Below are 21,940 nucleotides of genomic sequence, written 5' to 3'. Positions count from 1 at the left end.
CACCACGTGGGACAGGCAAGAAGAGAGAAGGCCACTGGGCCTCTTGTCTTATCAGGAGTCGGGGAGAGTTCAGAAGCCAAAGCACCTAAAGTCACGTTTTCCCTCCCCCACCTTCCTAAGTACGGCTTATGCCCACATCTCCACCCAACTCAAGAGCTCTCAGAACCTCCCTTAGGCCCGAGGAGGCCTGGTCTACCTGGCTACCCCACCCCTAGCTCGGGCATTGCTCATAGCCAGAGCACCCGTGGGGGTGGGCCCGTGGCCGGGAGGCCCTGCCAGTTCAGGAAGCTTTGCCTCCATGTCCTACCTCCATCCTTGTAGGCAACTCGCCTGCGGGGCTGGCTCTTGGCACCTCACCTGCCACCCAGGCATCCACTGTCTTCTCCCTAGTCACAGCTCAGGACCCCACCCCTAGCCCTGGCCCTGGAAGGAAGGGGTTGCCCTGTCCCCAGAGTGGAGGTGAGATAATCATCTGGGGTTCTCGACCATTCCCCACTCAGAAGTCAACGAAGAGGGCTGGAGCAGGCAGGGCCAGACCCCTGGGAAGCTGGAATGGTTGGCTTTTGTAACTGCCTTTTCCTTCCCCTATACCTTGGTTCACACAGGCCCCAAACCTAGAACAGCTTCCCCCTTCCCTTTGGCTTATGCAAACCCTTGCACCCTCTGGGGTCCCACTAGGCTCACCCTCCTCCTCCTCGAAGGCTCCCTCCCAGTGTGCTTCATCTACTGAAAGAATTGCTTGGCCCCGGTGTGTCTGACTTCCTGCTCCCAAAGCAGTGTTTCAGGGCCGCTTGTTAGGACCTCCCAAAGAGGTCACCCACTCCCCGGCCCAGGACAACAGAGTCCCAAGCTGGGCAAGGACTGCCATTTCCCTCACTGGCTTCAAACCATGGGCACAGGACCTTGCTGCTTGGGCCAGGTGCAGGCAAGTGCTCACCGCCCACTCCGCCCCACCACCACAGCCCTGCCAAGAGCAGAGGGCAGCAAAGTCCAGGAAGGAGCTTTGAACTGTTCTTGAGAAAGGAGCTAGATAAATACAGGGCATGAGTAATTGTTATTATTACCTGGTTCTGCTGCAAAGAGGGGAAAGGGCAGCTCCGCTCAGGACACCTTTGAGGGTTGATGACGGAGTGTGACTGGTGGAGGTTCCTAGTCGAACAGGGACAGATTCCACCAGCCTGGGAGTGAGGGGGTAGGAGGTGGGATGAAGGACAGCCCACTCGGTGGCTCCACAGCTAAATGGCTACATCTATAAGGCAGCCTTGAACCTGAGGGTCCAGCCCCCTTGCTGTTTGGTCTTATGGTGTTCTTGCTTTTAATTTTGCCCTTGCTTGGTGACATGGTGGGTTTCATGTCCAACGACGAGTCACAAAGTCAGTAGTTCAAAACCACCAGCCACCCCATGGGAGAAAGAAGAGGCATACTCTGTTCTATGGGGCAGTCACAGTTGGAATGAGCACATGCTGTGGGGGGCTGGGCATCTGGAGGTAAGTGTTCTGGTCTGGGATAACGTGTGTGTGTGTATCCGCCGTGCCACCTAGTCTTCCGGGGCTTCCGTGTCTCTGCCAGTGGACACAAGACTCCCTCCCAGGTAAAAGGTGAGAACAGATGAGGAAGTAGTTCCATTGCTTCTAAGTCATTGTTTTAGTTCCTCTCCAGTATTTCAGAAGGCAGCAAATGAGAAGAGGGGAAAAAATACATAGACAGATAGGTACAGCTTAATAGAAAATTTTTAAAGGCAATACAGCGTGGGATCCAGAGGCTAACTGACCAAGGCCTGAGTTCTGCACCTGCCCCGTGGTGCTTGGCTAAGTGACTTAACTGCCCAGGTCAGTTTCTTCACCTGGAAACGGGGACAGACACCATCTCCAGTGACGATTAGGCAATGCCTGGCACTCTCTGAGTCAGGGAGGTAAGGGCAAGTGGCCTGTTTCCAATAGCGTCCCCAGAAGAGACTCCCACAGGCCCTCACAAGCCCTCAGATGGGTCCTGGGGCCCTTTGACCTCCACCTCTCTTCCTCATTCCATCAAAGTGACTCATGGTCTGATTTGTCAGTTTTCACCTGCAGCCGAAGAAGAAGAGCACCTGGAGCCACATCCTGACTCTCAGGGGTAACAGAGAGGAGCCCTTGAATCACTTTAAGACTGTATTTTGCTGGGTCAGGGTCCAGCCTGGAAACAAGCATCTGCCTTGGGTTCCTCTGGGTGTCCCTGACCAATACAGCCTGGTAACCCTTCAGCGTACTAAACAGTCTGTGGGTGGCAGACAGACACAAAAATCACCCGCATCGAGTTAATTCCGACGCATGACAGCCCTACAGGGCAGAGTAGAACAGCCCTGTTGGGGTTCCCACACCATACGTCTTTACAGGAGCAGCAAACCTCATCTTTCTCCTACGGAGTGGCTGGTGGGTTTGAACTGGTGAACTCACGGTGAGCAGCCCACTCTGCCCCAGGGCTCCTTCCCCACACCATACATGTGAAAACATTCAGCCAACGTGCAGCGTGAGGTGCCAGCAGGCACTGAGCACTGAGAAAGAACCTCAAGTGAAAGACAGCAGGTTGGTGCTGAGGCCTCCTGTGACCCCACCAGGGAGGTTTCCATAGTGTCCAGGAGCTCCGGGCCTCGGCCATGGGTAAGCCGAGCTCAGCCCGGGTTGGGGGAGGGGGAGGAGGAAGGGGAGGGGGAGGGGGGAAGGCCTGGGGCTGCAGAGGCATGCCACATCTTTTATTTAGTATTTAAATACTTGTTTACTGGTTGAGTTTTAAAAAATTTTAATCATAAGCATACATCACTGTTCTAAGAAACAGAATGGATTCTACCAGAAATAAGAAAGCGGGGGGGGGGGGGGGGGTTGGTTGATGGGAAGAAGCTTGGAACCCACCCATGGAGTCCAGCCCTTTCAATTGGCAGATGACGAACCAGATGGGTCATGAGGTGAAGGGACATGTGCAGCATCTGAACCCAACTTGAACTGCCTGAACTACAGTGATCCCAGTCAGGGTCCGGGATGAAAATCAACAAGCTTCCCTGGGGCCACAATGGTTAAGCTACTAGCCAAAAGGTCAGCAGTTTAAACCCAACTTGGAAGGAAGGTCTGGCTGAGAAACCACTCCAATAGCTCTTATCTGCCCTCCTGGGGTCACCGAGTTAGAACTGACTCCACAGCAGTTCCCAGCGTGCTTTCCCTCTCCCCTCAACCCCAAACTGTGCACACAGCTACACCTCAGTTTGGGGCCTGGCCTTCCATGCCTCACTCTCTGGTTCCAAGGTACCTTTACAACCTCATGACCCAGCATGTCCCTTCCCCTCACTGCCCTCCAGCCGATGCCCGCTCATAGCAACCCTGCAGGACAGGCAGAATTTGCTTCTATGGGTTTCTGAGATGGAATCCTGACTTAGCAAACGCCTCACCTTCCTCCTGAGGAGCTGCTCGATTGTGGTTCCGAACTGCCCGGCTTTAGCATCTGAGCCCAACACGTAACCAGGATGCCCCCTCCCCCTTCTGGATCTGCTTCCTGTTTCCTGCAGGAATGCTTCATTTAGCGTCCACGGTGCCTCCTTAGCCTGAGAGCCCAGCCCTCTCCCTGCGTGTTCCAGCCACCCCCAGCACAGCACCCAGCCTGCACACCATCACCCAGAGAGGGTCCCTCCTCACACCCATGACATGCGTTGGGTCTACTTTGGACCGTGACTGTTTACTTGTTGATAGGACTTATCTTCCCCATGGACCTGTGCCCCACTGGGGTGGCAGAGTCCATGCTAGAGGGCTCTACTGCCCTCAGAGCACATGACACAACGCCTTGCATGGACTAAGCTCCCGATCAAATAATCGAGTCAGTAAACAAATAATCAGGTCTGGAGCCTGTCTTGCGAAATCACTTCCTCTCTGGGTCTCCAGTGACCCATCTCCATCCTTAGGACTGCTCACACACACTGTGACCCGGTGTGTACAGGAATCCCAGGACCGCTTGTCAGAATGCAGGTGCTGATTCATAGCTGGCAATTCTGACCAGACCCCCCCGTGAGTGAGCAGACTGTGCTCTGAGAAGGTGCAATTGTGCCCCACTCCACTCACCCCCCTCAGGAGTCCCCTTCGTAGCACAAGTGACTAAACACTCAGCTGCCACCCAAAAGGTTAGTGCCCCCCCTACCCACAGGCACCCAAGGACAGGGCTGGCCGTCTGCTTCTGAGTCAGCTGTGGCACCTATGGAGTCCCGACATGTGGGGATCCACTGGGTTCGCGACTGGGTTTTGCTTTGGCTTTTAATATTCTCTTCAGTACCTTGCACACAGTAGGTGCTCCATCAGTTCCCATGGACTTACACTGGCTTGCCTTATGATTGAGCTCTTTTGTCATTAGCCAACCCTACACACGTGCTGACTAGAACACAGGCTTGCTGGAGTCCTCGTAGTTCCCCGTGACTAAGAGTCAAAGGGCCAGGGACACAATAGGTCAGCCCAGGCCTGTCCAGCAGATGCATAAATGTGAGCCAGAAATGTGACCCCGTATGTCACTGTCAACTTCCTAGCAGTCAAATTGGTTATGAATTGAGCTACAAACTATAAGGTTAGCAGTTTGAAACCACCAGCGGACTCCTCCGGAGAAAGAGGAAGCTTTCTCCTCCCACAAAGAGTCACAGTCTTGGACAGCCACGTGGCAGTCCTACCCTGCCCTATGTAAGGGTGGCTACGAGCAGGAAGGAACCTGATGGCAGAAATGAGTAGGATCAAGTCTACAGCAGTGGGTGTGGTTTTGGTTTTTTATACCAAAAAAAGAAAAATTATTTCTCCTTCTAATCAGTATGGAAAACTCTGGACAGTGTCCGTCCTGTTTTACACAAAGTCTTTGTATCCCAGTGCATGTCTTACACTGCAGGCACCTGTTGAGGAAGGGGCATGTCAAGGGAGTACAGTCCGTTGTGACTAGCGGCACAGGGTCAGGCCACCAGGAGGGGCTTGCTACTCAAGTCACGGGCCGGCCTGGGGAGGGCTCAGGACTCACCAACAGCTTCCCGTGGCTAAAGATACTGCTCAGATAATTCTTGGCTTCCATCAGCCTCGGTTCGTTCTTCTCCAGCAAAGGGATGGAGTCTTTTAGCTTGGTGTGGTTCTCCTTCAAATACTGCTCCAGGAGGGACTCGGCCAGGAGCAACTTCCCCAGGTCATCTGAAAGACAGGGCAGGGCCAGAGGTCAGGATCCTCAGAGCAGAATACTTGTGGACAGTGGTACACACCCCAGAACCACCACCCCCTCGTCCTCATGAACAACTCATATCTGAGCAGAGAAATCAAGAGCCCCTTTCCACAAACGCGGTTTTCTTCAGAGTGACAAGCATGGCTACTGGACCCCTGTCCACTGGCAAAGTTCCCTGTGGGGTTTATTTTCCAGTTGGGGAGGCAGAGTTCTCAGGACTGGAGGCCAATTCCCAGAATTTCAAATGAGGGACAAAACCATGCCTGTGGCCCTGTGGTCCCAAGACGAAATTCTCCTCCAGCAGCTGAAGAGGGTAAGCGGAGGAGGCAGCCTAGGGATGCATGTCCTCACTCCCCACTTCTGAATCACCACAGCTGATCTTCTCGACTTCCAAGGTGCTTTGAGATGACCCCTGGAATAAGCTGGCACCCCAGCAAAGAATCACAGCAGGCAGAAGGATGTCGCTGTGCCGTGACATTTCCAGAGAGCTCTCACACGTGCCCGATATCCCTCATCTACAGACACCCCACCGGGTCGGCCCAGCCACGCTGCTTGGTTTCAGAGGCCGCCTCTCTAGCCACACGGAGGCCCCCCGCCTTGCAGCCCTTGTGTTCCGGTTCCTGCCAGCAGAGGGGAGACTCAGAGTGGGAGGTGGGGTTCAGCATGCAGGATCTGAGGTCTGGTCCCACCCTAGGGGCTTTCTGATAGCGTTTAGTCACTGTGTTTTGTGTGGCTGGCTCATTCCCCAGCTGGGCCGATCACTTGGGATGAGAAACAAAAACATTTATCCTTGAGGCGGCCATTTGTTTATCAGCTTTGGAGAAATGTTAGCTAAGGTCTCTTGCATGGTTTATAATCCGGTTGTTTGCTGTGGAGTTGCGAAGTTTCGTAATACATGGTGGAGACTAGACCCTTCTCAGTTTCAGGCTTTACAAATTATCTGTCCCATGCTCGAGGCTGCCTCGTCACTCTCCTGACAGTGGTCCTTACTCCGCCTGCCTTGAGGGGCACCCCCATGTCCCTGATAGCTGCAGGCACCTGCCACATTCGTTCCCACCGGACTTGGATCCACACAACTCTGCATCCACCAGCCTGTGATCCTCCTGTGCTCCGAACCCCCTTGCTGCATCACCCCCTGTAGCTACATGATTCTGAAGAGGGACTGATGGGCTCAGGAACTTGGGTGGACTGGGCAGGGATGCCTACTTGGTATATAAATACTTCTTGATATAAAGCTCTTTCTTAAACATATATGCGTGTCACTGGATTTGTTTCTCTAGGCAACCTGCCGAGCACAATCAGATTTATGTAAAATACTAATTAAAAATAAATAAAAGCCATCATCCCATAAAAGATATTTGACTTGTTTTAGAACCACTTAGATGCTGTCATCGCATGAAATCCCATCCTAAGTCAAGGACCACCTTTCGTCGCAAAAGCCCTCAACACCAGACTGCCTAGCAAACCAAATCCAACACTAGAGTGAAAGGATTACACACTGTCCACACGGGATTTCTCCCACGGACACAACAGTGGTTCAAGATAAGAAAATACATCAATGTGACACATAGTTATAGATCAATCCCAGACCAACACCACAGCCATCTAGTTAGTTCTGACTCGTGGAGACCCTGCAGGATAGAGTAGACCTGCTCCCTGAGGGCTTCCAAGACAATAGCTCTTTTCAGTCTTATCTTCCTTCCTTGGAGTGGTTGGGAAGGTCGAACCACCAAACTTTCAGCTAACAGCCGATCTCTTCATGACTGAGTCACCAGGGCTCTTCGGAGAGCTACTGGCCATGCTGTTCGGTGTCGCTGAGTCGGTTCCAACTCACAGCGACCTGTGAACAGAATCTAACACTGCCCAGCCTGGCACCATCCTCACAGGTACGGATTCAGCAGTAAGAGGACACAAAAATCAACACACACAAGATCCGTCGTTTGCAGACATCAGCAATGAGCTGTGACATTATTCTGAGTCAAAGGGAATTATGATAACAATTCCATCGACAGTAGCATATGAAAGAACAAATACCTAGAAATAAGTTTAATCCGTAAGACTTACACTGTGGAAACTGTTAAGAGGGCTGAACGAAACCAAAGGAGATGTAAGCAAAAGGAAAGACACCTGTGTGTTCTGCTAAACAAGCAAACTCACAGCCACTAAGTCGATTCCATCTCAGGGTGACCCTACTACAGGGCAGGGTAGAACTGCCCTTGTGAGTTTCCAAGACTCTCACTCTTAATATTTACCAAAGCAATCTACAGATTCAATCAACTCTACCAAAATTCCAATGGCTTTTTCTCCTTTGGCAAAAATGGACAAGCTGATCCTCAAATTCAAGTGGAATTGCGAGAGGAAATTCTTGAAAAAGATGAACAAAGAGTCACACTTTGTTGCACTGTACACCTACACTCGTCAAAACAGATCAGAGCTCACAGAAGGCCAGAAACAGGGAAGCCGGTGGACTAGAATTAGAGCCCAGAAATAAACCCACACATCTAAGGTTAACTGATGTGACGGGGTGCCAAGTCCATCCAAGGGGGATAGAGGAGCCTCTTTAATTAACGGTACCGAGACAACTGGATCTCCTAATGCAAAAGAGTGAAGTGGGATGCACACTGCACACCATCAACGAAAATCAATTTAAAACAGACCAGTGGCCCGCACATAAAAATCAACTACAACACCAAAAGCACAGCAATCAATTAAACTGGGCTTCATACAGTTAAAAAAATTATGCTTCAAAGAACAAATAATACAGAAGGGCCTCGGGGAGGAGACGAGCCAGTCAGGGTGCATCATAGCAACGATGAAACATACAACTTTCCTCTAGTTCTTAAATGCTTCCTCCCGCCATCCCACCCCCACCCCCAACTATCATGATCCCAATTCTACCTTACAAATCCCGCTAGACCAGAGGATGTACACTGGTACAGATAGGAACTGTAAACACAGGGAATCCAGGACAAATGATCCCTTCAGGACCAGTGGTGAGAGTGGCAATACTGGGAGGATAGAGGGAAGGTGGAGTGGCGAAAGGGGGTATGGATCACAAGGATCTACATATAACCCCCTCTCTGGGGTATGGACAACAGAAAAGTGGGTGAAGGGAGATGTCGGGCAGTGTAAGATGACAAAATAATAATTGATAAATTATCAAGGTTCCATGAGGGAGGGGGGAAAAGGGGAGGGAGGGGTAAAAATGAGGAGCTGATACCAAGAGCTCAAGAAGAAAGCAAATGTTTTGAGCATGATGATGGCAGCAGAAGATGTACAGATGTGCTTGACACAATGGATGTATGTATGTATTGTGATATGCGTTGTACGAGCCCCCAATAAAATGATTTTTTTAAAAGAATAATAAAAAGCCTACAGACGGGGAGAAATATCTTTAAACCATATCTGATGAAGGTCTAGAGTTCAAAATATGTTTTTAAACTCCTATCAGAACAATGAAAAATTACAGCTGGGCAAAAGACTTTATAATAAACATTTCTCAAAAGCAGATACACAACTGGCAGACTGAAAAAAAGCTCACTGACATAGAGTCAATTATGACTGACTCATAGCAACCCTCCAGGACAGAGTGGAACTGCACCTGGGGGTCCTGCCGATTGAGTCTTTACAGGCACATACTCTTCACCTGGTGGTTACTATGTTCTACTGGACCACCAGAGCACCTTGAGATTCACAAACAAGCACGTGACAAGATATTCAACATCACAAGTCACTATCATTATTCTGCTCCTGAAAGTCAATTCCAAGTCACAGCAACTCTACAAAGCAGAGAACTGCCCCAATGGGTTTCCTAGCCTCTGAGAACTTAACCATTGTACCACCAGGGGTCCTGATCTCTCTGCTATCAAGCTGCTTTGGACTCACAAGGATCCTAGAAAAATGGAATAAAACTGCCCTTGTGGGTTTCCAAGACTGTAAACCTTACGGCAGTAACTGGCCTCCTCTATCCCACAGAACAGCTGGCTGGTAGTTTCCAACTGACAACCTCGCAGTTAGGCGCCACTAGGGCTCCTTAGGGAAATGCAAATCAAAACCAAACTGAGAGACCACTTTGCCCCCATCAGGATGGCTTACATCAGAAAAATAGAGTAGAGTCAACAGTAGCGTCAACATCAAGTGTTGGCAAGTATGTGGAGAAATTGGAACACACATGCACTGCTGACGGGAAGGTATAGCCACTATGGAAAAACAGTGGTATTTTCTCAAATAATTGAACTGAATTACCATAAGACCCAAGAATCCCATTGATTCATATATACCCCCAAAAACTTTGAAAGCAGGGGGCAGCTAGATGCTGTTCACCAATGTGCACTGCACTGTAGCCACAACAGCCAGATGGTGGAAACAAGTTGGGTGTCCACCAACAGATGGATGGAAAAGCAAAATTTCATATAGACATATAATATGACTATTCAGCCATGATGAGAACTGACACTCCAGGTCATGTATCGCATGGATAAACTGGGTAGGAGGAGGGTGACGGTGTTGGCCTGAGCAGCAGTGTTTCTCTGAAGGGTGAGGAGAACGTTTGGAAATGGGATGGTGGCGAGCTTAACTGTATAGGAAGACAGTTGAAATGTTTGTGATACGGATTTTAACACGTACACACACACACACACACACAAATGGATTAGCGTTAGGGGTCTGCCATCCAGGCATCCTCAAAACTGCTCCTTCAGAAGGCACAGGCTCCTCTGAAAGGCCGGCCTCTCCGCAGGTTCCCACCTGCAGGCCGCCAGGTGCAAGGCCGCAGCGGGCCCATCTGCCGCCAATCAGCGGCCTGCACGCCCCGCCTCCGCCCGGCCCGCGGCCAATCAGCGGCCTGCACGCCCCGCCCCCGCCCGGCCCGCGGCCAATCAGCGAGCAGTCTGGGCCTGCCTCTGCCTCTGCCTCCTCCAGGCCCGGCACCGCCGCCAGCGGCGCGCTCTGCTCGGACGGACGGACGGACGGAGGGAGGGAGCTCGGCTCAGCGCCTTCCGCGGCCAGGAAACCCACTTCTCTCAATCTTGAAAATACTCTCCCACCTTGCCTCGGAATGGGAATGTCTTCCAAACCCCAGGACGCTCAAAGTGGTCCGGGAACTGGCGCGGGTCTGTGAATGTTAATCAACTCTGAGAAACGTCGTCCTTTGACAGGCTCCAGGGCGTGTCGTTTGTGCATTTTGCTTTCATTTCTCTTTTGTCGCGGTTCGTGTAAAAATAGCAGAGCCCGACAGGTTGGAAACGGAAAGAAACAAAAACGGATCCCTTACCCTGGTATTGGCGTGCCTTTCACGGTGAAAAGGGGCTGACATTTGTTGAGAGCCTACTGCGCGCCAGCAGCTTCAATGTTGGTAGGTGCCAGCTAGTGGATTCCAACTCGGGGCACCCCGGTCATCAAACTGATGGAACTGCCTGCCCACGCGGCTTTCTTAGCTGTAACCTGTCTGCTGGCAGGCCTCTCCCCCGTGAAGCCCCCCCACCCCCACCAGCTGGGCACTATCTGTATGGTGGGCACAGTCCTAGCATCGGTATTACTTCCATTCAGGAGATGGTAACATAGGTGCCCTGGTGGTAGAGGGGGTCACGTGTTGAGCTGCCAAGCGCAGAGTGGACAGTTTTGAAACCGCCAGCAACTCAGAGAGAGAAACGGAACTGACTCAATAGCAGTGCGTTTGTTTGGTTTGGAGTTTTGGTTTGAGATAATGCTAGATAGCGCTCCCTGAGTACTCCCTCGTACCAGGCACTGCTCTAAGCACTTTACTGATAGCACAGCACGCCTCTCGCCCCATCACAACTGAGAGGGTGCGAATAGACGGATCCTCTACAGTTCCTCCACACGCCTGTGTGCGTATGGCACAACACTTGCACCAGGACGTAACCTGTCTCCTCACGCTTCCCTCACAGCTGGAAGAGGGGCGAGGGGGCCATGCTGAAAGGAGAAGTTCTTCCAGGGGAGCCACTCAGTGCTTAAGTATCGAAAGTTCACAGTGGAGGAGAGTCATCCCTGGGGTCCCACACGTTCCAAAGCACTGGACAGCTAGCTCACAGCCAACGCCGTGTAATACTGTTATGGTCAGTGACTTCCTCCAAAAGGAACCAGTTGCCGCTGAATCCCATGCAGACAGCAGAGTTTCGGGAAGAGTAGAACCGAGAACTCCTTTAGGAGCTGTACGTGGCAGCTCTAAAAAGGAATAACCCAAACACGTGACCAGTCATTCCAAGGACAGCGATAAGAATGGGTTTCATTCTCACATGCCTGCCAATTTCAGCCAATTCCATTGACTAACACTGTCAGGTTCTTTTCAAAAGCCTTCTTATACTCCACCTACCCCCTGCCCCCACGCCCCTCCATTCCCTGTTTAGCAGATGCTTGGGGGCGGCTGTCGCTGGGTGGCGTTGAGTCCTTTCCTTCCTGGGCACAGCAGTCAAGCACCATCCTCAAAATCGATGGAGTCCATTGTGACCACCACTGTGTCACTCAGAGGGTGCCAGGAATTCACTTTCTTTTCTTTTGCTCAATTCTCTTTCCCCACACCCTTCTCTATTTTGCCCTCTTCGGTCCATCTGACTATTCCTCAACTCATCAGTTTACAAACCTGAAAGTCATTGGAGGATGAAATGTTCTAGATTTTCAGCTGTTAATTTAAAATCTAGATGGATGGTGGCTTTCTCGTTGGTCTCTAAAACAACGCAAAATGTGTTGTTGATGCTGCTGCCATGCTATCAGGTTGGATAGGCTTCTCTTGGGTCTCCCCTACCCGGGGGCCAGAGGAACACCCTTCTAAAGGACAGCAAGCCAGACCTGGGGAGTCTCGATGTGATTCTGGCAGCCTTGGTCCCCCCTGTCTTCAGCAGAAGCCCAAAGGATGAATCAACCATCGCTGGTCACCGAGCCTCCCTCCTCCCCCCTGGTTTCCCAGGCCTCTGACCAGGACCCTCTTCACCCTCTCGGCTCCTGTTGTTCTTTTCCAGGTGTCTCTCAGGCCACCTGTCACACGGCCCCAAGGGCATCTGCCTGCTCTCCGGACCTCCTAGTTGAAAGGCAGAGCCCCCCTCGCCATAGCCTGCTGCTTCACAGCCTGAAGACTGAAGCCAGGGTCTCTGTAGGCCCTTCCAGAGTCAAAGGGAGCTCAGTGGTCCCTGCAGCTGCTCACCCCCCAGGGCTGCTGCAGGCTGGGCCCTTCTCACCACATCAAGGGAGAGGATTGAGAGGCCAGGCCCAGGGTGAGGCCTCCTGTCCCCACCCCCAACTCTGACTTCAACGGAAGAGATGTCAGAGCTGCCTTAAAAAATGTTTTTTAAAAAAGCAGTTTAGGAAAAGTGGAAACAATGGGACAGGGACTACAGACTCTGGAGGGAGAGAGGGGACAGTCATGTGATGCTACACAATGCACTCTGTGACCTTATTTAGATCCTGATTCGAGAAGGCCAGCTATAAAAGTTAATTGTGAGGTGTTGTTTTTTGGGGGTTTTTTTTGGGGGGGGGAGCGAGGCAATAGGATAATGGTTCTGCAGTTAAATTTTCAAAGAGTTCTTATTTCATAAACTGACTGCAGTGTTGAAGCATTGAGGAGAACCGGTTGATGGTTCACAAGTTCACAATCACGGAAGCTGGTTGATGGCTACGTGGGAGTCACTCTTCTTGCTCCTTTATGTGTGTTTTTGAAATTTTTCATAAAGCTTTCTTTTTTGCTGCTTCACAGGGCTCTTGTAGCCAGTGCTGGGCTCTTTCTCGGTTGTCCCATGGACACTTTCCCATCACAGCCAGTCACACTGTGGGGTTCCCCCTGCTGCCCTCCTGACCAAATCTGAACCGGATGTGGGCACGAAAGACAGCACACAGACGGTAACAGCGGGCTTTCTTCCCCGTGGAGGAGGACATCCCCAGGCAGGAAAAGGGTGTGGGTGGATTAGCATCTCCTGGCCCCTCACTCCCACCAAGGAGGCTCACACACTCTGTCCCCCTCTTCTGACCCACCTCGAGAGAGTAGAGTAGCGTCGGGATGCCCACAGCTGTTTGTAGCTCCTGTAGGGCAGACACCTCACTGGCACCGTAGGGCCTCGGGGTCTCAGTCTATAAAATGGGGCTCACCTCTCCCCTCAGCATCTTGCTCCCCTCCTACAAATGATGTAGCTTGTAAGCTTCAGGCCACTGCCCCAACAGGTCAGGTGGGTGTGTTAAGAACCCACTCTCCAGGGCTACAAGAGGAATTAGCACTAACACCACAAAACAAAGCAGACACTCCACCCCCTCAGTGATCAAGAGAACAGAACCAGCAGGCAATACAGATCTAGGCCCCAGGTGTCAGCTGAGGATAGTATAACTGGATTTTTAACAATTAGAGAAAATTCACTCAGAGTCAAACCACAAACCTTCCTCCCTGCACCAGTCCATTCCCACAAGTCCCAGGCTCTGGGGGCCCCACTCTCTCACTCTGTACCCCACAGAGGGAACTGGTTCCACCACAGAGCTCTCTGGGCCTTTGTCTCTAAAACGGAGACTATGTTTAAGCCTTTTCGTGAGGTTATTTCCAAGGCTTGAGAGCTGTAACTATACCAGCGTTTCCCAATCATTGCTCCAGAGGTCATCGAGGAGAGTTTGGAAAATGTGGTATTTAGACTCTCACCTGGCTTTTACATCACAAGCAGGTGAGAGTGATAACGGCTCTGAAAAGCCCTTGCAGCTTAAAAAAAAATTCCTTAAATGTTACTGAATCCATGATTTCCATTTTCCAAACTGGTTCCCTCAAACCCTTCTTCCTGTAATGCCTAATTAATGGCTCTGCGGAAGTAAGACAAGCTTAGGGAATACAGCATCTCACCCTCCGGCCCTGTCTTGTGCCCAGCAGGTTTCTCTGTGGTTCGAGCCTGGCACAGATTCCTATACTTCACTCAGGCCCTAATACCCACTTTGTAGGTTAGTTCCCATTCCCACCCTCACCAGCCCCATTACAGCACAACGCCTCACAGAGGGGCAGGGGGACCCTGAACCCTAGTGGCATAGAGGGTTACAGGTTGGGCTGCTAACCATAAGGTGGACGGTTCAAAACCATCAGCTGCTCCTCAAGAAAGAGAAAAGTTTCCTCTCCTGTAAAGACTTGATCGCCTCAAAACCCACAATGGTAGTTCTACTCTGACAGCAGTTGAGTTTGGGTCCTGGTTGTGATCCTATGCATGCGCCTTCAACTCTGGTCACTGCCTCCACATTGTCATGGCTAGACCTGCCACAGCACCTCAGACTCATGATCTCTCCTGCCCCTCACCTTCTCTCTTCCCAAACACCCTTCAGGGACTGTCCACGTCCACGTCTGTTGCTTCCCTAAAGCTTCCTTCTGTTCCCCTGAGCCGCACCATCCAACTGCCCACTGGCTACCTCCCGTCTCTTCATCCATCTTGCCAGCGCTTCAAGAGCTACGGCTCTATGAGAGGTCACAGTACGTGCTAGGGATTACAAGAATGCACTCAGAAACCTGGGTTCAAATCCCGGTCCGTCCTGCCACTTACTGGCTGTGAGAGCAAACTAACTTCTCTGTGCCTCAGTTTATCTGAAAAGTGAGCACAAGAGACCTGTCTGCCCCCACCCCCACCCCACCATGGAATTGTTAAGGGTAGTCAATGAGTGGGGTAAAGGGCTTAGGACAGTGTCTGGCGTGCAGTGAGCACCAAGTAAGTGTCATCATGAAATAGCATTACTAGTAAGATCATTACTTTGTCTTTTCCATGGCACAGGCTGGGCAATCTAATACATCTGTATGTACTGACTCCCTGCCTCACAGAGCTCTGAAGTGTGTGTGGAGAGGGTGGGCTGAGCCGAGCCCCAGGCACAGGGCTGACAGGGCAGGAGGCCGGGTGGGTGTTGCCCACGGCCCTGTCAGGGTACTTTCCCACCCAGTACAAGAGCCCAGCCCAGGCCAGGCCAGCCAAACCAGCCCGACGGCTAAAGCCACGACTGCCAGAGCTGGATGGGGGGGCCCCGTCAGGCCACAGAAGAGGAAACTGAGGCTTGCCTGGCCTCTTGCCCACTTCACTGCTCAGTCCTGGCCATCCTCGAAGCCTATTCGTGTCTGTGGAGAATCAAGCTCCGTTTTCAAATTAGGCGAGGGCTTCAGAAAGTTCGTGGGGGAAATTCTACCATCTTTTCATTCCATTTTTCCACGACTTTTGGGAAGCCGACCCTGTACTTTGGGGAGACGGAGCGAAGGCAAAGAGACAGAAGATGGCCAGCAGCCGCAGCCTTCGCCCGATGGGAGTTTCCAGAACTTCTCCAGCCCCCCACGCACCGATGCGAGCAGGTACCGAGGACCACGGCGCGGTAGACGGGTTTACCAAAGATTCCAAAGGGCAGAAAAGAAAGTTTGTTTTCACTCCTCTCAGAGCACCCGGTCGAGTTGGGATTTGCTCCTGGGGCAGAAGAAACTCCCAGCCCTCGCTGGCTGCGCCTAAACCGGGCACTTCAGGGAGGTGCCCCCGGGCCTGGCAGCGGCAGTCAGGGCGGCTTCCTGGAGGCGGCGGCGACTTCGCGCGCTCCGAGTCGCGGCACCGGCCCCCGCCCCCGCGCCCACTCACCGGTGTCCTGCGCGCCGAACCCCACGCTCGGGCTGGATCGCCGGCCGCCTCCGCCGCCGGGCAGCTGCCGGACCAGCTCGGGCACGCGGTTCCAAAGGCCCTCGGCGCGGCAGCGCTCCAGCTCGCCTTCCACCTTCAGGTGGGCGCCGTGCGTGCCCTTCGCAGCCATCTTCGAGCGGGAGCTGTCATGGGAGGCGCGGCCGAGAAGTGGAGACCTGGCCGGGGGCGGCGTCCCGGCTGAGGAGTGCACGCTGGCGGCGGGGTGGACGGGGGCGCGGGCAGCGGCGGGGGCCTGGGGGGCAGCGGCGGCCCGGAAACCAACGGGCGGGCGACAGCAACAGCAGCAGCACCGGGCGCACCTCCAGACGCCGCTGGGCTGCGGCTTCGGCGGCGCGGCCGCGCCGGGTCCAGGAGCAGCCTCCGCCTCTGCAGCAGCAGCTCCTCCCGCTGCTGCCGCCGCCGCCGCTGCAGCTGCGACCACAGGCCCCGCCCCCGGCCGGGGCGCCGCCCGCCGTGGACCCGCCCCCGGCCGTAGCTCCACCCCTGCCGGGGCGGGACCCGAGCTCGGCGAATCAGGCGCGCCGGCGGCCACCGCGGCCACAGCAGCCAGGCGCGCGACGGGCGCTCGCGGCCGGCCCAGCACCGGGCCCCCGCCCTGGCAGCCAACTGGGCGCTCACTTTAATCGCGCGCCGAGCCCTGGCGCCCGGGGGCGCCTCGCTCCCCGCCCCCTCCCCATCCCATCGGGACTCTTGGCCGGCGAGGCCCGGCCCCGAAGACCCCGCCTTGCGTGGCGGCCCCGTCACCAGCGCTGCCCCCGGCACGTCACAAATCCGGGAGAGGCCTCCCCGGAGTCCCCTGCCTCCCAGCCCTGCGAGGACGCGCGGCCCGGGCGCGCACGCCGCCCCTGGGTGCTGGGAGCCAGCGGGCGGCGGCGGGGTGGGAACTGGAGGGTTGGGCGCCCCACGACCTTGGACACCCCACCCCGAGGCGTTTTCCGTCCTTTTCAACGGCAGGGTTCCTCTTTCCAACTTGACCCCCCACACACACACTCACACTCACAGGCTGACCTGGCCGGTGCCGAACTTCCCAACGTCTGTTCTTCTGGACTGCTGGAAGCTGGCTTGGTGGTTCGCTTCTTTTCCCCATTCTCCGCCGCCCCTCTCGTGTGTGTGTGTGTGTGTGTGTGTGTGTGTGTGTGTGTGTGTGTGTGTGTGTGTGTGTGTGTGAATTCTGAGATCTAAATACTGTGATGTGTGTGTGTGTGTGTGTGTGTGTGAATTCTGAGATCTAAATACTGTGATGTGTGTGTGTGTGTGTGAATTCTGAGATCTAAATACTGTGATCAAAGTGTGTGAGGAGCAGGCCTTGCCAGGTGCTCTAGAGTATCAAGAAAGCCCAAGAATTATAGGGCGTAGCCTAAGGGAAGGAGGCCAATTTCCACAGGTTCCTGTGCCTCACCACAGTGTTGCCAGGATTGACAAGCCCCAGTTTGGGGATCTAGGTCAACGAGGAAGAAACCACAAGGCAAAACAAAACCAAAAATATCCAGAGACCAAAGACTGGAGCGTCGGGACAAGCATTTTAAGTCCAGCATCCTGGGCGTCATAAGGCTCCTGGGCTTTGATGTCCACCGTCCTCCCCTCTAGACATTTGTACCACTGCCTGCATCACATGGCTGGGAAGTCAGCTGGCACACTTTCAGTGTCAGAAAACCCACTGCTTTGTGCTCCTGGACGACTGTCACCGTGTGGGCACAGGGTCTTGGTTCCTAGTCCCACTGGATGACAGTCAAGTCTACCTCCTGGATTAATGGTTCCTTGGGTACCAAAGGAGGTTGGGAGAAAATGGGGAGCTAATGATGATGGGTACAAGGGTGAAGAAAATGTTCTAAAACTGATTGTGGTGATGACTGTACAATTCTCTTGATGTAACTGAAATATTAAATTGTATGATAATGTGAATTATATGCCAATAAAATGATTTTTAAAAGCTCTACAGAAACAGTTCTAAAAATTGGAACCTTGGAAACCTCTAAAAATTAAGAGACAGACTAAATGTGTTCTCCCGTCAATAAAATCATGAAAAATAATGTTGAGAACACTTGAAATAAAACAGAAAAAAAAAAACTTTTGTAACAATGTTAAGGCAAGTGAAGCAGGTCACAAAATACAACATGATTTCAATTATATAAAAAGCCTGTTGAAGACTAAGCTTCAAACCAAAACCAGACTCACTATCATCGAGTCACTTCTGACTCATAAAAATCTAAGCCTCACAGAGAAAATGATATCTATCAACTAGGAAATAAACTGTGGGTTTGGGGTGGAAGGACTTTAAAGATTTCACACCATTCAATTTATCAATAACGGCATGTGTTTTCCAAATGATCTTTGCAAAAGAGATATATCATTTAGGTTGTACATGTTTGTTTTTGCTAATTAAAGAGAAGTAGGTGAAACAAGGGGGAAAGAGAAAGTCATAGAAGGGTAAGTGATACGGTACTGAGGGGATTGCAATCAGTGAGGTGAAATCAAAGGTGTGTGAACTGGTGAATGTAAAACAGGTATCTGTAAAATCTGAACCCAGTTTACAATAAGATTTTTTTAAAAAGTCCATAGGATGGAGTGATAGATTGAATTAGGAAGCCCAAAATCATGTGTTGTAAATCCTAAACCCTGTACCTATGAATTAGGAGTGTTGGAGGTACAGTGGTTAAAACACTTGATTGCCAATCGGAAGGTCAGGGGTTCCAACCCACGAGCCCCTCAATGGGAGAAAGATGTGGTGGTAGTCTGCTTCCATAAAGATCCCAGGTGTCGAAATCCTATGGAACAGTTCTACTCGGTTCTGACAGGTTGCTATCAGTGAGAATTGACTCATTGGCAACGGGTTTGATTTTGGTTTTATACCTTCAGCTATAATCCCATTGGAGAACAAGTTTTGCTTTGTTGTTTCTGAGGTGTGATACCAGTTGTAGGAGTGCTTTACATCACCCTTCAGATTTTTTTTTTTAACAGATCGGGTAGAGAAGCAATGATACACAGTTGGGTGAAGACACAGTCTCACGTGAATCTCCAAGGAGAGATGCGGATTTCCCTGAGAACAGACAGAGGACCTTCCCAGGGCTCTGCATTTGGACTTCTAGCCTCCCACACTGTGAGAAAAGAAATACAGCCTCTCACTTGTGGCACTTCTGTGACAGCATCAGCACGAAACTAAGACAAGAGACTTCTTTGCTGAGAAATGTATCGTTTTCAATGAGCGACAGATGGTTTAGCATGAGGAGGATGGTTTAAAGGAGGCCCTAAACCAAGTTGGCCTAACAGAAGACTCCACTCCTTCACCCATAACCCTCACATGCCTGTTTCTAGGTCAAAAGAGAAGTTACACTACGTTGTGGGCCTCTGAAGACACCAATGCAGTTGTCAGAAGATCAACATCGATACTGAAATTTCTCAGCTGTGGCTAGATAGGAAAGGTTGCGAATAACGACAAAATAGGAGGGGGTTGAAGAGTTAACATTAACTCACAGAAGGCCTGTTTGTGTTTTCAGAGGTTGTCAAATAATGGAGTGGAGCTTTAGGAAAGTTGGAAACATGCTGCCTCGGTGCCATTAAGACTCAAGAATTCTCAGTCGTCAATCCCTTACAGTTTTGTCCTACTGGTTATCTCTAGAGTCCGAGATTTACCTCCACGGGATGGCTCTTGTCTTGGCAAATGCAGGTTCCTCTGACAAAACTCCTGGGGGGCATGAAGAATTAACACTAAACTGCTGTCGCCATCATGATGGTTCGGCCTGATGGAACGAGACACTGTCTGGTCCTGCGTCATACTCACAATCGTTTGAGCTCATTGCTCAACCAGTGTCAGTCATCTCCTTGAGTGACTTCTTTGTTTCTCTCTGCCCCTCTGTTTTACCAAGCATGATATCCTTTGCCGGGGACTAGTCTCTTCTGGTAACATGTCCAAAGTATGTGAGATTTTCATGTGAGGTTTTCATTCTGGCTAGCTGTCTTCCAAGACAGATTTGTGTATATTTCTGGCCATCCATGTACTTTCCATATCCTTCACCAGCACCCTAATTCAAATGCATGTTTCTTCTTCCATCTTCAATGTCCAACTTTCATATGCATGTGATGCAATGATAGTACTATTTTTAAAAGTACTATAGCTTGGATCAGGCACACCTTAGTTCTCAAAAGGACATTCTTGCTCTTCAATATTTTAAAGAGGTCTTGTGCAGCGCATTGACCTAATGTAATATGTCATTTGACTTATTGATTGGCACTTCCATGAGTATTGATTATGGATCTGAATCAGATTAAATGCTTGACAGCGTCAATCTTTTCTCAATTTATCATGATGCTACCTATTAGTCCAGTTGTGGGGCTTTTGGTTTACTTTACATTGAATTGCACTCTATACTGAGGGCGGCAGCTCCTGATCTTCATCAGCAAATCTTCCTCTCTTTTAGAAAGCAAGATTGTTATCTGATCTGCAAGTGTAGGTTGTTAATAAGCCGCCTTTCAATCCTGATGCCCCGTTCTTCATCATGTAGTCCAGCTTCTCTGATGACTGGCTCAGCATACTGATTGGATAATTATGGTGAAAGGATACTGCCCTGCTGCACACCTTTCCAGATTTTAAAGCACGCAGTATTCCCTTGCTCTGTTCAAATGACTGCCTCGTGGTCCAGGTACAGTTCTGTAGGAGCAGGATGAAATGTTATGAATTCTAATTCTTCTCAAGGCTGTCTATAGTTGGTTAGGGTCCACACAATTGAATGCCTTGGAAAATCCACCAAATTACAAGTAAGAATCATTCTAGTAGCCTCCGCTTTCAGCCAAGATACATCTTAATGTCAATAGCGATATCCCTCATTCTATATCCTCTTCTGAATCTGGCGTGAATTCCTGATAGCTCCCTGTGGATATACTCTGCAACTGCTGCTGAATCATCTTCAGCAAAATTTTGCTCATATGTGGGATTAATGATATCGTTAGATAATGTCTGCATTCCGTTGGGTCACTTTTCTTTGAAATGGGTACAAAGATGGATCTCTTCCAGTCAGTTGGCCAAGTTTCTGTCTTTCGATTAACAGTCTAACCCTTAACTCCCTATATCACCAGGGCTCTCAAAGCCTTGCAAAGCCTATGAAGTAGTTTTACTCTGTGCACACGGGGTCGCCAGGAGTCAGAATCCACATGAGAACAACTGGCAACAGCAATAGAACCCTTATGCCCTCTCTGAGCAAAAGCATTCGAGATGAATTTTAATTCTCACTCTTTAGACTACAACGAAATGTCATCCACATAATGAACAAGAATAAAATCAAAGACAATGTAGGGTCCTTGCTTTTTGAGGCTATGTTGAATTACTCAGCACCCTGGAAATTGAAAGCTTTTGTGTGATGGCTCATAATCCAGGATAAAGTGTCCGTGTCTGCTTTTGCATGCCCCTGGATTCCAGAGCCCCCTAGGGGGCAGTATTGCCTCTTTTGCAAAACACTGAAAGGTGGGCAAAGGAAGCACAGCACAGACCTATAATTGTAATACTTTATCTCTGTGGCTTCAAAGATAAAATAGTACTTTGGGTACTATAAGAAAATGGGGAGTGATTATTTTATTCAAGGTCTTGGGTCCTAAAAGAATCCTACTCAGTATTTTGACTGGAGGCTAGATGGTTACAAGGCCATATAAAAGGTTTTCAGTAAGGCTTTTGATGATTGGTTTCACTCCTTCTTTGGCATTTTCTTTTAGGGGCTATTTTTAACATTTGGCTCAAGTTTTAAGTTGGTCAAGGCTGAACCAGATGGGAGTTAGTGCACGTAACCCTGCCAGTATCAGTAAAAATTTTTGCCCAGAAGAGAGCTTCAATCGATGCTTGATTTACACACAGCAAATAGTAGTACATAAATATACAAGTGTGGTAGTTACATAATCTTGTGTCAACTTGAGACTATTAAGAGTCAAGGGGTGGAACTTAGCCTGTCATCTGGGTTGCAGCTTGATGACCTCATTTGGAGGCACTACGGAGATAAAATAGCTCACTGGAGGCCAAACCCACTCTCTCTGCTTTGTCTTCCTGCTGACAAGACACATAGAGTTATGCTGATGGAGCTGGAGCCCTAGAGATGGAGGAACCATGTGGAGATCCCTGCCAGCGCTGAGAT

The 21,940-nt window shown here is 50.9% G+C and overlaps 1 protein-coding gene across 2 annotated transcripts in view; it reads right to left on the bottom strand.

Annotated features, from left to right (window-relative positions):
• Window positions 1-16,949, bottom strand: part of TTC7A (tetratricopeptide repeat domain 7A) — a 116,676-nt gene extending 99,727 nt beyond the window's left edge. Inside the window, exons 1-2 of one of the 2 annotated variants that reach the window (XM_075535763.1) lie at window positions 16,836-16,949; window positions 5,008-5,171 (exon numbers count right to left, since the gene is read on the bottom strand). In XM_075535763.1, coding sequence (XP_075391878.1) covers window positions 5,008-5,171; window positions 16,836-16,914 — 243 coding nt within the window. In that variant the 5' untranslated portion in view covers window positions 16,915-16,949. Of the gene's footprint in view, window positions 1-5,007; window positions 5,172-15,767; window positions 16,179-16,835 lie in introns of those variants that run through there. The other variant, XM_075535762.1, reaches the window with a different exon arrangement.
• Between the last annotated feature and the right edge of the window lie 4,991 nt (window positions 16,950-21,940).

This window comes from Tenrec ecaudatus, chromosome 17, assembly GCF_050624435.1.
Source record: "Tenrec ecaudatus isolate mTenEca1 chromosome 17, mTenEca1.hap1, whole genome shotgun sequence".
NCBI classification, from domain to species: Eukaryota; Metazoa; Chordata; class Mammalia; order Afrosoricida; family Tenrecidae; genus Tenrec; species Tenrec ecaudatus.
Note: the sequence above shows the minus strand (reverse complement) of the source record. Positions and strands in the feature narration are given on the sequence as shown.